The sequence below is a fragment of the Haliotis asinina genome, chromosome 16 (genome assembly GCF_037392515.1).
Source record: "Haliotis asinina isolate JCU_RB_2024 chromosome 16, JCU_Hal_asi_v2, whole genome shotgun sequence".
NCBI classification, from domain to species: Eukaryota; Metazoa; Mollusca; class Gastropoda; order Lepetellida; family Haliotidae; genus Haliotis; species Haliotis asinina.
The window spans coordinates 49,212,495-49,225,376 of record NC_090295.1 but is presented as its reverse complement, the minus strand read 5'-3'; the positions used below and the strand labels follow the sequence as shown (position 1 = coordinate 49,225,376).

Sequence of the window (12,882 nt, the reverse complement as noted above, 5' to 3'; positions counted from 1 at the left end):
CTTCCATGTAGTGGTTCACACTAATATCACTCTTTTATCCCATCCAGTTGTTCAAATCAAATATACTCTCTCCTTCTAGTTATCCAGTCATTGACACTAATACCACTCACTCTTCCCATCCAGTTGTTTACGCTCATATCTTTCTCCCTCTTATGTAGTGGTTCACCTTAATATAGTCTTTAATTCTATCGAGATGTAATACATGAATATCACTCTGTCATCCCACCCAGTGGATCACACTAATATTACTCTCTCTCCGTACTTAGTCGTTCACATTAAGATCATTCTCTCGTCCCATTCAGTGGTCCATAATATTACCACTCTCTCATCCCATCCAGTAGTTGAACTCAAACATACTCTCATTCTATTGGGTGGTTGACAATAATATCACTCTTTTCCCATTCAGTGGTTCAGATTAATATCTCTGTCCCCCATCCAGCGTTTCAATGTAATATCACTCGTTCATCCCATTCAATTGTTTACATGAATATTACTCTCTCTTCTCACAGAGTGGTTCACAGTAATATCACATCGGTTCCCAGTTGCGCAGATCGATGCCCATACTGTTCATTACTGGCTTGTCTGGTCCAGACCCGATCATTTACTGACCGCCGCCGTACAGCTGGAATATTGCTTAGCGCGGCGCAAAACTAAACTCACTCACCCACTCACAATCTCTCTCTCTCCTATCCATTGGTTCACACATACACTCTCTCCATCTATAAAGTGGTTGACACTAATTTCACCCTCTCTTGCTATCCTGTGGTTCACATTAATTTCACTCTCTCTTCCCATCCTGTGATTCACATTGATACCACTCTCTTTTCCCATCCTGTGGTTCACATTAATACCACTTTATCTTCCCATCCTGTGGTTCACATTAACACCTCTCTCTCTTCCCATCCTGTGGTTCACATTAATACCTCTCTCTTTTCCCATCCTGTGGTTCACATTAATACCACTTTATCTTCCCATCCTGTGGTTCACATTAACACCTCTCTCTCTTCCCATCCTGTGGTTCACATTAATACCTCTCTCTTTTCCCATCCTGTGGTTCACATTAATACCTCTCTCTTTTCCCATCCTGTGGTTCACATTAATACCTCTCTCTTTTCCCATCCTGTGGTTCACATTAATACCACTTTATCTTCCCATCCTGTGGTACACATTAATACCTCTCTCTCTTCCCATCCTGTGGTTCACATTAATACCTCTCTCTTTTCCCATCCTGTGGTTCACATTAATACCACTTTATCTTCCCATCCTGTGGTTCACATTAATGTCACTTTATCTTCCCATCCTGTGGTTCATATTAATATCACTCTCTCTTCCCATCCTGTGGTTCACATTGATACCACTCTCTCTTCATATCCTGTGGTTCACATTAATACCTCTCTCTTTTCCCATCCTGTGGTTCACATTAACACCTCTCTCTCTTCCCATCCTGTGGTTCACATTAATACCTCTCTCTTTTCCCATCCTGTGGTTCACATTAATACCACTTTATCTTCCCATCCTGTGGTACACATTAATACCACTCTCTCTTCCCATCCTGTGGTTCACATTGATACCACTCTCTCTTCATATCCTGTGGTTCACATTAATACCTCTCTCTCTCTTCCCATCCTGTGGTTCACATTAATACCACTCTTAATACCACATATTAAGATTCAGAACATCACGGCCACCTCATCTAAGTCACTTCACGACAAGATCAGAACCAACCACATCAAGAAATTCCAAGACCTCCTCAACCATAATCTCAAAAACAGGAACAAAACAGCTAGGAAAAACAGAGATGAATAGTCTTTGAAGGGCATTTAGAAAGCCACAGAGATGAATACCTGAACAAAACAGTAATAAACCTGAGCAGCAAACCCTTGACAACCTCACAGATCTCACTCCTATCCAAAGGACTGAGCTATGTGCCGACCAACCCACGTCCCAACCCAGATGTGTACATCAGCGACATAGAGAAGGGACTGCAACAACTGGCCCCTAATGGCAATGTGGAATACCTACGACACCAAATAGCTGACATCATCCGCAAGACCCCAAGCCAACAGAACAACCTGTCCAAAGATGAGAGGAAACCATTACAAGAACAAGAACAAGGACAAGGGGATCACCATCACGGCTGCAGACAAAGGGAAAGCCACAGTTATCATGGACACTCCAGAATTCACACAGCTAGTAGACAAGACCCTGAAAGACCCCACAACTTACAAACCTCTAAAGAAAGACCCTACAGCCAAACTAGAGAGACAGCTAAAGAAAATTCTGAAGACCCTTCATACCAACCGAGAAATCAGTGATTCCATATTCAACCACCTCAATCCCAACAACTCCCAACCGCCATATGCCCGTGCCACCGTCAAAATACATAAGAACCCTGTAAAGACTAGAATCCTAGTGTGCCCTAGAGGATCTGTCTACTACAACACGGCCCAACATCTATCCCGCATCCTAGCCCCACTGGGAAAAACTGGCAGCTCCTATGTGAAAGATTCGGCATCCCTCGTACAGCAACTGAGAAACACCAGTGACACAAAAAAGTTAGTCAGCTACGATGTGGTAGACCTATTTACCAATATACCCATCAAAGAAGCCATTCACATCCTATCTACTAGACAGACTGGAAACATCTCTACCAGACCTAGACACCAAACTCACAGCCCAAAGCATCGTCGATCTCGTAAGCAAATGCTTGGAGACTTCATATTTCAACTGGAATGGCCAGCTCTACCAACAGATCCATGGATTGCCAATGGGATCCCCTCTATCACCACTACTGACAGAAATATACATGATTGCCTTTGAAGAAACTGCCCTGAAAACTGCACCATTCACCCCAAAGCATTGGTACCGCAAAGTAGATGATGTCCTAGCTCTCCTGGACGACAACCAAGATCCAGAGGCCCTGCTGCAACACTTGAATTCCAAACACCCAAGAATTCAGTTTACAATGGAAGAAGAGACACACCAACAGCTTCCATTCCTGGGCATTCTTCTCCACCGACGCCAACAATCCATAGCCACCAGTGTTTACCGCAAACCAACACATACGGATCAGTATATTCATCACCAGTCCAACCATCATCCCCAGATCAAGAAAGGCATAGTAGCTACCCTGGCACGAAGAGCAAAAGCGGTCTGCAGCCCAGACAGCCTCCACAGCGAATTAAAACACCTGAAATCAACCTTCCAAGACCTTAACGAGTACCCACCCCATCTAGTCAGCAACACCATCACCAAGACCCTGAAAGAAACTCCCAAGTCAACTAAACCAGAACCCTCCCCCATCAGAATTAACATACCATACCATGGCCAGATAAGTCATCGCATCAGCCGTCTCATCAAGAAAACAACAGGAATAGACGTCACCTTCCGTAGCGACGCCAACCTGAAAACGCTACTATCAGCTAATGGACGTGGGCCAACAACACCTAAATGCAACAACCCAGCAGGATGCATCTACCAGATCCAATGCAGTTGTAAAGAGACATATATTGGTGAAACTGGTCGACCAGAGGCTATCAGGTTAAAAGAACACAAAACATCAGTTCAAACTTTGGATCAGAAGTCCGCTGTATGTGAACACATCATGCACAACCCCAACCACAAGATTGTTTGGTACAACACCAGGACATTAGTTAGGAACGCCAATGACTTAAAAAAACGGAAGCTCCTAGAAGCCATTGCAATCAAGCGGAACAATCCCTCAATCAACAGAGACGGAGGTGTTTACTTACCCAATGCATAGAACCACCTTATCCTCAGTGACTAATCTTTATCCAAACATCTTTACCTGTAACTCGTTAACCTAATCAACACAAGCCGGCACACAGTTGAAGCCTGTACATAAGTTGAAGCCTGTACATCAATCAATCGAAGCCTGTACATCAATTAATAGAAACCTGTATATCTTGTTACCCATTGTTATCAGTCTACTGTTATGTGTATATATACTACAACCCTTTAGTTTTACCTTCACTTCACCTGAAGAAGAGACTAGAATCTGTCTCGAAACGTTGTGACCTTGTATAATAAAGAAGTTGAACCATAAAGCACTTTTAGTTTGCTAACACTTTGTTAATAATATAATATTGATTTATCAAGCAGCTTTCTTTTCCCAGTACCATTGGGATTGTGCCTTTTGCATGTGCATATGCTGTCACCTGATAACAATTTAGCGAGAAATTTGACCACAATAGCATTGCATTCACTGTCTTAATGTTGACAGAGACAGGGAGAGAGACAAAGAGAGACAGAGACAGAGGGAGTGACAGCGAGAGAGACAGAGAGAGAGACAGAGTGAGAGACACGGAGACAGAGAGAGACAGAGGGAGAGACACAGAGAGAGACAGAGGGAGAGACACAGATAGAGATAGAGAGAGACAGAGGGAGAGACAGAGAGAAAGACAGAGAGAGACATTCACTTAGATAGAATGGTTATAGAGAGAGAGACTGAGACTGACTCTCCCACAGTACATTAATTATTATTATTATATCACTTTCGCTTTCCATCCAGTAGATCATACTGATATCACTTTCTCCCGCAATCCAGTGGCTCACACAAACATCACTCTTTCATCCCATCAAGTGGTTCACACTCCAAACACGTTTTCAACCCATCAAGTGGTTCACACTCCAATCACTCTTTCACCCCATCAAGTGGTTCACACCCCAATCACGTTTTCAACCCATCAAGTGGTTCACACTCCAATCACGTGGTTCACACTCAAATCACGTTTTCAACCCATCAAGTGGTTTACACCCAGATCACTTTTTCAACCCATCAAGTGGTTCACACTAACACCATTCCTTCACCGCATCCAGTTGTTTACACCAGCACCTCTCTCTCTCACCGCATCCAATTGTGTACAGTGATATCTTTCTCTCACCGGATCCAGTTGTTTACATTAATGTCACTTTTTCACCCATTAAAATCTCTCTCTCTCTCTCTCTCTCTCTCTCTCTCTCCCTCTCTCTCTCTCTCCCTCTCTCTCTCTCTCTCTCTCTCTCTCTCGCATAAAGATAATTATCACTCACGTCTCGTACAGTCGTGGCCGCGGTATCCGTTGGTACAGTTGCATTGAGACTGACACGGACTTGGACAGTTCCCGTTGCCGTTACAACTTCTGTCGCTGATGCATACGTACTGAATAGGCCTGCTGTAAGGCCTGCCGTACAGGCCGCGGCAAACCACGACCTCTGGAAATAGTAAGTAAGTAAATTAGTAAGGACGTAGCTGGGCATGTGGGTAGTTGGCTGGGCTGGAGGGAAGGATGGTGGGGAGGTAGGAAGGGGGTAAGTGGGTAAGTGGTTAGGTAGGTAGGTAAGATGAGGTTGTAGACGGGAAAGTGGTGGATAGTTAGGTTGATAGGTGGGAGAGTAGGTAGGTAGAAGAGCTGGTAGGTGGGTAGTGGAAGAGTGGTTAGGTGGGGAGAGTAGGTAGATAGGTAGGTAGGTAAGTAGGTAGGTAAGTAGGTAGGTAGGTAGGTAGGTAGGTGGATGGGCGGGTTGGGGGGGGGGGTAGATAAGTGGGTGGATAAATGGGTACATAAGTAGGTAGGTGAGTGGTCTCGTCTTAATTATAACAGGTAAACAAAACAAAGAGCAGCATGATGCCCCGTATTGCGGCCTGGCATACAGGGGGATTTTGAGCGACATGCGTCTGGTTTTACTCCAAACATGTATTGCAGGAATGGGAGTGAGTGAGTTTAGATTTACGCCGCACTCAGCAATATTCCAGCTATGTGGTGTCTGTATAATCGATCAGACAATCCAGCGATCAACAGCGTGAGCATCGATCTGCGCAACTGGGAACCGATGACGTGTCAACGTAGTCAGCCAGCCTGACCACCCGATCCCGTTAGTCGCCACTTACGACAAGCATAGCCGCCTTTTGTGGCAAGCATGGAGTGTTGAAGGACTGTTCCATCCCGGACTTTTATGGGTTGTATTGCCCTAAATTATTAGGGTTTCCCCTTTTGTGGTTGATTCCGTCAACAACGTCCACTATGTGTACAAAAACCTGTATATATAGTATTCTTGAATTTGACTAGTTAAGCACTTTACACTTGAAATATTTTGACTCCACAGACTGGTGGTTTTGTCGCGATTGTAGCAGCAACAGCTGGAGAATGCATCATAAAAGAGAGATATGCCATAGCATATTTATTACATTGTTGCATACTGAAGTACAAACATTAAGAGAGAAACATTGAAGACGTCAATAACAAAATTATCAGCTCCGTCTGATGCCTGGAAGTCATCTAGCTTTGTGTACCGGCCACTCACACACCACACAGACACACACACACCACACAGACACACACACCACACAGACACACACCACATAGACACACACACAAACACACACACAAACACACACACATACCACTTAGTTCCCTGTTTGTACACCACTTTTCCTTGTGGACACATACTCCACGCAGACAGACATACACACACCACAGACACACAAACACACACACCACACAGACACACACACGCATCACTTAGTTCCCTGCCTGTACACACTTTCCCTTGTGGACACATACACCACGCAGACACACACACGCAGACACACACACGCAGACACACACACGCCACACACACACAGACACACACACTACACCACACAGACACACACACACCACACAAACACACACACACACCACTTAGTTCCCTGTTTGTACACCACGCAGACACACACACCACTCAGACACACACACACACCACACAGACTCACAGAGACACACACACACCACAGACACACAGCACACATTCACAGACACACACACACCACACACACACCACGCAGACAAAGGACAGGTGACGACATTGTTCACGTGTCACCAGGATTTACAAGGCTTGTTAGGTTACTATGATAAATAGTGTAAGACATCGAAGCTTATACGTAGATCCCAAACGAATATACTTACATTAGGAGGTTCCCAAAAGTAACCTCCTCAGACCCCCACAACCCAGAACCCCTACAGCTTATAACAACAAAGTTCAAGGTCAAGTGCACCGCTAATCTCCTGCCTGTTACCTATGTCATACAGTGGACCAGCCCAAACACTTAGAAATTAAGCGGGTGATTTTAAATATTCTGGAAACTTACATATTAAGGTGCATAAACAAAACAAGCAATCTGAATTTACAATCTCTTGTTAAAGTGATTCCTCCCTTAATGTTTACTGTAAAGGCTTGTTTTGGAGACACTTCCACCCTTAATGTTTACTGTAAAGGCTTGTTTTGGTGACACTTCCACCCTTAATGTTTACTGTAAAGGCAAGTATTGGAGACACTTCCACCCTTAATGTTTACTGTAAAGGCTTGTTTTGGAGACACTGACCACCCCCTTTCAGTTGACGTAGTCATAAAGACATAAGTTATTCTCATGTTTTCACGCCTTCATACATGATGCCAAGGGTTCAGACTAAACACTAACTAGTCTCACAGACTAAATACTAACTAGTCTCACAGGACTAAATACTAACTAGTCTTACAGACTAAATACTAACTAGTCTCACAGGACTAAATACTAACTAGTCTTACAGACTAAATACTAACTAGTCTCACAGGACTAAATACTAACTAGTCTCACAGGACTAAATACTAACTAGTCTTACAGACTAAATACTAACTAGTCTCACAGGACTAAATACTAACTAGTCTTACAGACTAAATACTAACTAGTCTCACAGACTAAATACTAACTAGTCTCACAGGACTAAATATATTGTAAAGAGTGCCAGCTGGAATGTCTTGCCACAATGATTTTGAAAATTAAAAATGGGGGAGACCTAATCAAACTAGTCACCGTCTAAATGTGAATCAAGCATTCTGAATCGTTGATTAGCCAATAACATGCTGAAATACTTTATACATTTTCTGAGTGTATACAATTATCCAAGAGGTTCCAAATGAAAGATCCGGGCCCACAAATGTGAAATTTTGGATAATCTAATAATTTCATCGAGAATATAGGTAGACCATGATGATTTGCAAAATCTGTCATGTGCATGATGAAGCTTAAAAACTACACTGAAGCGACAAAAAATCACTCCTATTTTGAAATTGATAATCGGTTAAACAGCTATCACTTATTCATGATATACAAAATAACCTGCTGATTAAGAACAAAAACCAAATGCACAAAATTATAAGCGTATAATCGCAAATCAAAAGTGCAATATTTTGTACTTGGGTTTACCTCCATCGAAACGAAGCAGCTGGTTCATTTGCCGATACGCTTATCCGGTTCTTTGTTTATGGCTTATAAGCCCGGTAGGTGTTAATTTCAAATTGAATGTGGTCAAAGTTAATTAATTGTGCATTGCATTTTGTCATTAGCAGACAGACAGCCAGAAATGAAGGTGGCAATGCACCAGTCATTGAGTTTTCTTTGTGGCAGAGTCTGATTATCACAATCAACATGATTTTTAGGTGAGTTGTTTGTGTATGCGACCAGGATTAGACTACTGCTCACGGCCTCATACTACGGGCAGGTATACTGTTTCAGCCTATTCACAGCGCATGCGTTATGAGCTCAGCGCAACAACTGACCACAATTTTAAGTATTCAGTGCTGTCATTTTGTTATCACCATGACTTACGCTTATGTGTGCACCGATATTTTCAAGTCACCTACTTGGTGTAGGAATTTGGTGCGGAATGGAGGGTTGGTGTGTTCCGCTTCCAGTGCTGGGAAAAATCGCTGGACAAGTTGGACACAATTTATGTTTTATAATACCTTAAAGGTCAGACTGTACCCCTATGTACATGGCTTGGCCGTTGATAGCCTGGTTATTTTTAAGAAATAAATATAAGGTTACTATAGAGGTCTATGGGAAAACATTTGGTGTTGTCTAACCTTGTTGAAACCACTTTTCCCCCCAGTGTTGAGAGGAAATTAAAATCGGTTGACCTCCGATTTCACGGGCTTTTCTCATGGCGTTTTTTCAACATTATAGGTTGAATTGGCATTTATGATGATTTGTTTCGGTAACTGCATACCGGAAGGTATCAGAATTTGCAAAAGTTGTGTTTTATATTACATGTGACCTTTAATTCAAACACATGGAAATATCGTAGTAATTGTCGGAAAGATTTCAAAATCAACATGTTTGATCATCAATATTCAAAGAGGAATTTCAGGTCAAAATGACTACAGGTGGCGCGACAGTGCAATACTGTGTATGGCCTCCTTGAGCGTTCACAACAGCACTGCATCGTCTGTATGTGGAGCGGATGACATGGATGATTTAGGTCATAGGAACTTGCGTCCAAACTCGGTGATACGCCTGAGAGAGTTCATCTGCAGTTGTCATCCTTGGTTGCATATCATTGAGCCTCCTCTGAATCTTGTCACACAAGTGTTCTATCGTGTTTAGGTTCGGACGGAGGACAGGCTATTAAAGAGTTTGTATGCCGTTTTTTTTTGCGGAGAAAGTCTCTGGTTGTTCTGGCAGTATGAACACGCATAGTTTACATGACGACCAAAATATGGCACGACGAAGGATCTCATAGCTTCATCAATGAAGCGGACAGATGTTACATCATTTCCTCTAGCACGACCAATATTCTGGAACACCGTAGGGCCTAGTTTGTGGTTGAGAGCAATAACACCCTACAACATTATGCTCCGACCTCCCAACGAGTCTCTTTCCAGGGCATAATCATCTGCAAAACGCTCTCCGCGTCGTCGCCACATTCTCGCTCTGCCATTAGTCGTCGAACCGCAACACAGGCTTTCGTCGGAAAAGACTACAGTTCGCCAGTCTCGTTGACGCCAATTCCCATGATGTATGGCCCGCTTCAGATGTCCAACAGTGAGAATCGGACACCCTTAAGGCCTGCGACATCTGACATCTGTGCCTCAAATGCACTGTGTCGGCGCTGATTGATCTCTGGTGATTGCCAATGGTTGTCCGTGCAGTTTCCGTGGCCCCAGCGAAACGATAGTCCAGGTGATGACGGGTAATCTGCCAATTTTGCCTGAACGTCACAGGCGGTCTTCCACTGTGAGGACGGTCGGCTGTGCTTCTAGCGATCTGGACTCGTTGCTACAGGTAGTATATTGTTCGAGCATGAACATAAAAATGATTTGCAACATGTCTTGCAGTCTGGCCAAAATTCAGCATTCCTAAGGTTTGGTCCCTCTCTTCCCTTGATAATCTTCGCATATCGCTACTGTTGGACAGTGAATGATTCAGTGCACGTTCTGTGACTCTTCTTATAGGGATGACACCTCGCGATGAACGTGCATTGTCGTGAACAATACGCAACAAACCTCGTCCCCTCATTACTTTAGTACCTGCGTTTTGACCACATGCTTTTTGTGTCAAATACAGAATCTGAAACCAAATGTTCTTGAACATTGGCGACGAGCCAGGTCTAGCTAACATATTAAAATTGACAAAAATAACTAAAATTATGATAAAACATTTCTGGTAGGGTGACGTTCCTTTTGCGTTTCAGTATTATTCAACATTTCATTCATATCAATTACTTAGTGTAAATTATTAAAATCCTACCAACAAGAGCATAGTCTTATTCCCTTCCCATCTTAATACTCTGTTTATCTGAGCAGCTTTACCTCACACTGTGCTAAAACCCTGAAATCTTTCCGTTTGCTCAGTTCTTTTTGCCAGACAGGTAAATGCCATGTGTAAATGCCCACCTACCCCGTCGGCGACATTGACGTCAGCGAAAAGCTGACGTTCGACTCCCAAGTTGATGATGATGGTGATGAAAGACATATTATTATATTATTATATTACGCCTTAAATACCTCGGAATTACTCTGCAAAAACTAAATGAAACGAATCTAACCGAATATGCTACCAACGTTCTGAATTTGTTTTGAACAAATGGAGATTACATGTACTTAATTTGTCACGTGATTTTCAATTGCGATTAACCTACTATTCAATTACCCTTGCTCTCCTTCATGGCTGTGAAATAATTCCAGGATAGAAAATATTCAATTACCTAACTTCCAACTTTAAACATACTCCTTTCATTGAGTAACAACAACCCTTGATTCGTGGATTATGGGAAAATGGGGACATATCCGTTGGAAATTGAAATTAAATCGTGATTGTTGAGTCTTTTCCGGGCGAAAATACATTTCTCATTATATAGTCTACGCAAGCATATCCTCAGACAGAGAGAAATTATTCTACCAATCAACAACAGAAGCACCTTCAAGAGGAGATAATAGCAATAATTGTGTTTACTAGCTGCTTCAAGACTTTAATGGAAGCAACAAGAAAATAGTTTAAGCAGAGAGAAAATACCCAAAGCAACGAGAAAATCTTCGAAACTGAAAGCTGTTTTTATACCGAAACTTGATGTAAAGAGAAAATATTCGAAGCAACTTGAAAACATTCGAAATAACTTGAATAAAGCTAACATTCTCCAAGGAACCGACAAAATAATCGAAGTAACGAAACATTTCACTGAAACTTACGCGATACGAAGAAGACAATTCCAAATACTACTGTCCTCCCCATCCTGAAGGTACCACGTGGTTAGTAACTGACGACGAGAATGCCCAGCCGGCTTCAGCATCACATATATAGCGACTCACACCCGGATACATACACCACGTCATGGCGCGGACCGGAACTTCTGACCCAAACTAATTTTGATCAAGACTTTAAATGCTTTTATTTCACTTCTACGTCTACGTATTGTCTTGCGTTCACTCAACTGACATAATAAATGAGCCATACGTATGTTATCGTTATTTGTTTCAAATTCCGCTCTCAAATGCGCATTAGGTCTTGTAATCTGAAGAATACTAACCTAACAGTGAGTGAGCTGGATTTAGTGAGTGAGTGATTTAAGTTTTAAGCGGCCCTCGACAATATCCCAGTTGTGGCGGCGGTCTGTAAACAACGGAGTATGGTTTACTGAAGATCAAATATAATCCGGATCTCCATGGGTGTAACGCCACTTCTACAAGTATTTGTGAGTGAGTGAGTGAGTGAGTGAGTGAGTGAGTGAGTGAGTGAGTGAGTGAGTGAGTGAGTGAGTGAGTGAGTGAGTGAGTGAGTGAGTGAGTGAGTGTCATATTTGATTGAGTCTTACATTTGCTGGGCCGACCATTGGTGTCTGCAGAAATCGGTTCCAGATCTCCGATGAAGACAATTCTACTAATGCTGAACAGAGGTGGACGGGATGTGAGTACTACCGAAGAGATGCCTGCAACAGGGACTATGGTACAGCATATCCAGAAACTCTATGAAGACAAACATCCGGGTACGATGAAGGAAGGGAGACGACATGGCGATCGTGCTTCCAAAACATCATCATGGCCATAAATGACTGTCGTAAACAGTATGACTCATATACTGATAGGGTCAAGTGCTCTGTCACAACATTTCCGTCCTCATATCTAGATGTTTTTTGCAATGGAAACACATTTTCAAATTGGTTATCCTGACATGTAAACTTGAGTAACTGGTATGGTGTTCGAGCTACTTCGCGGTGTTTGAGTTTGATGTTGAAGGACAAGTAGTAGTGACGTATGACACCGATGACGCTCGGGTATGAGGCTGAAGGAATACAGAACAATAATTAGGATGTGGTTTTGATTCGATCATACATTTGTGGCACAGAGAAACACTAAAATACATAATCCTGATTTTTCCAAAATATAGCATGTCTTGGAAATGATCAGGTGAGGGAGTGAGCTGTTTGCAGTATTCCTGCAGTATGAAGGCGGAAACACCAGAAATGGGCGTCACACATTGTACCCATGTGGGGAATCGAATGTATATTTGACAAGGCAGTACAAAACAGGTTAACGTTGTGAGTCTAGTTCAATCCAAACATATTCATAGCTACTCTGGTACAATGAATT

At 42.7% G+C, this 12,882-nt stretch overlaps 1 protein-coding gene across 1 annotated transcript in view; it reads right to left on the bottom strand.

Annotated features, from left to right (window-relative positions):
- The window catches only part of LOC137267852 (neurogenic locus notch homolog protein 1-like), an 87,741-nt gene extending 76,173 nt beyond the window's left edge, over window positions 1–11,568 (bottom strand). The window contains exons 1-2 of the mRNA XM_067802279.1: window positions 11,485–11,568; window positions 5,053–5,214 (exon numbers count right to left, since the gene is read on the bottom strand). Coding sequence (XP_067658380.1) covers window positions 5,053–5,214; window positions 11,485–11,527 — 205 coding nt within the window. The 5' untranslated portion in view covers window positions 11,528–11,568. The remainder of the gene's footprint in view (window positions 1–5,052; window positions 5,215–11,484) is intronic.
- Between the last annotated feature and the right edge of the window lie 1,314 nt (window positions 11,569–12,882).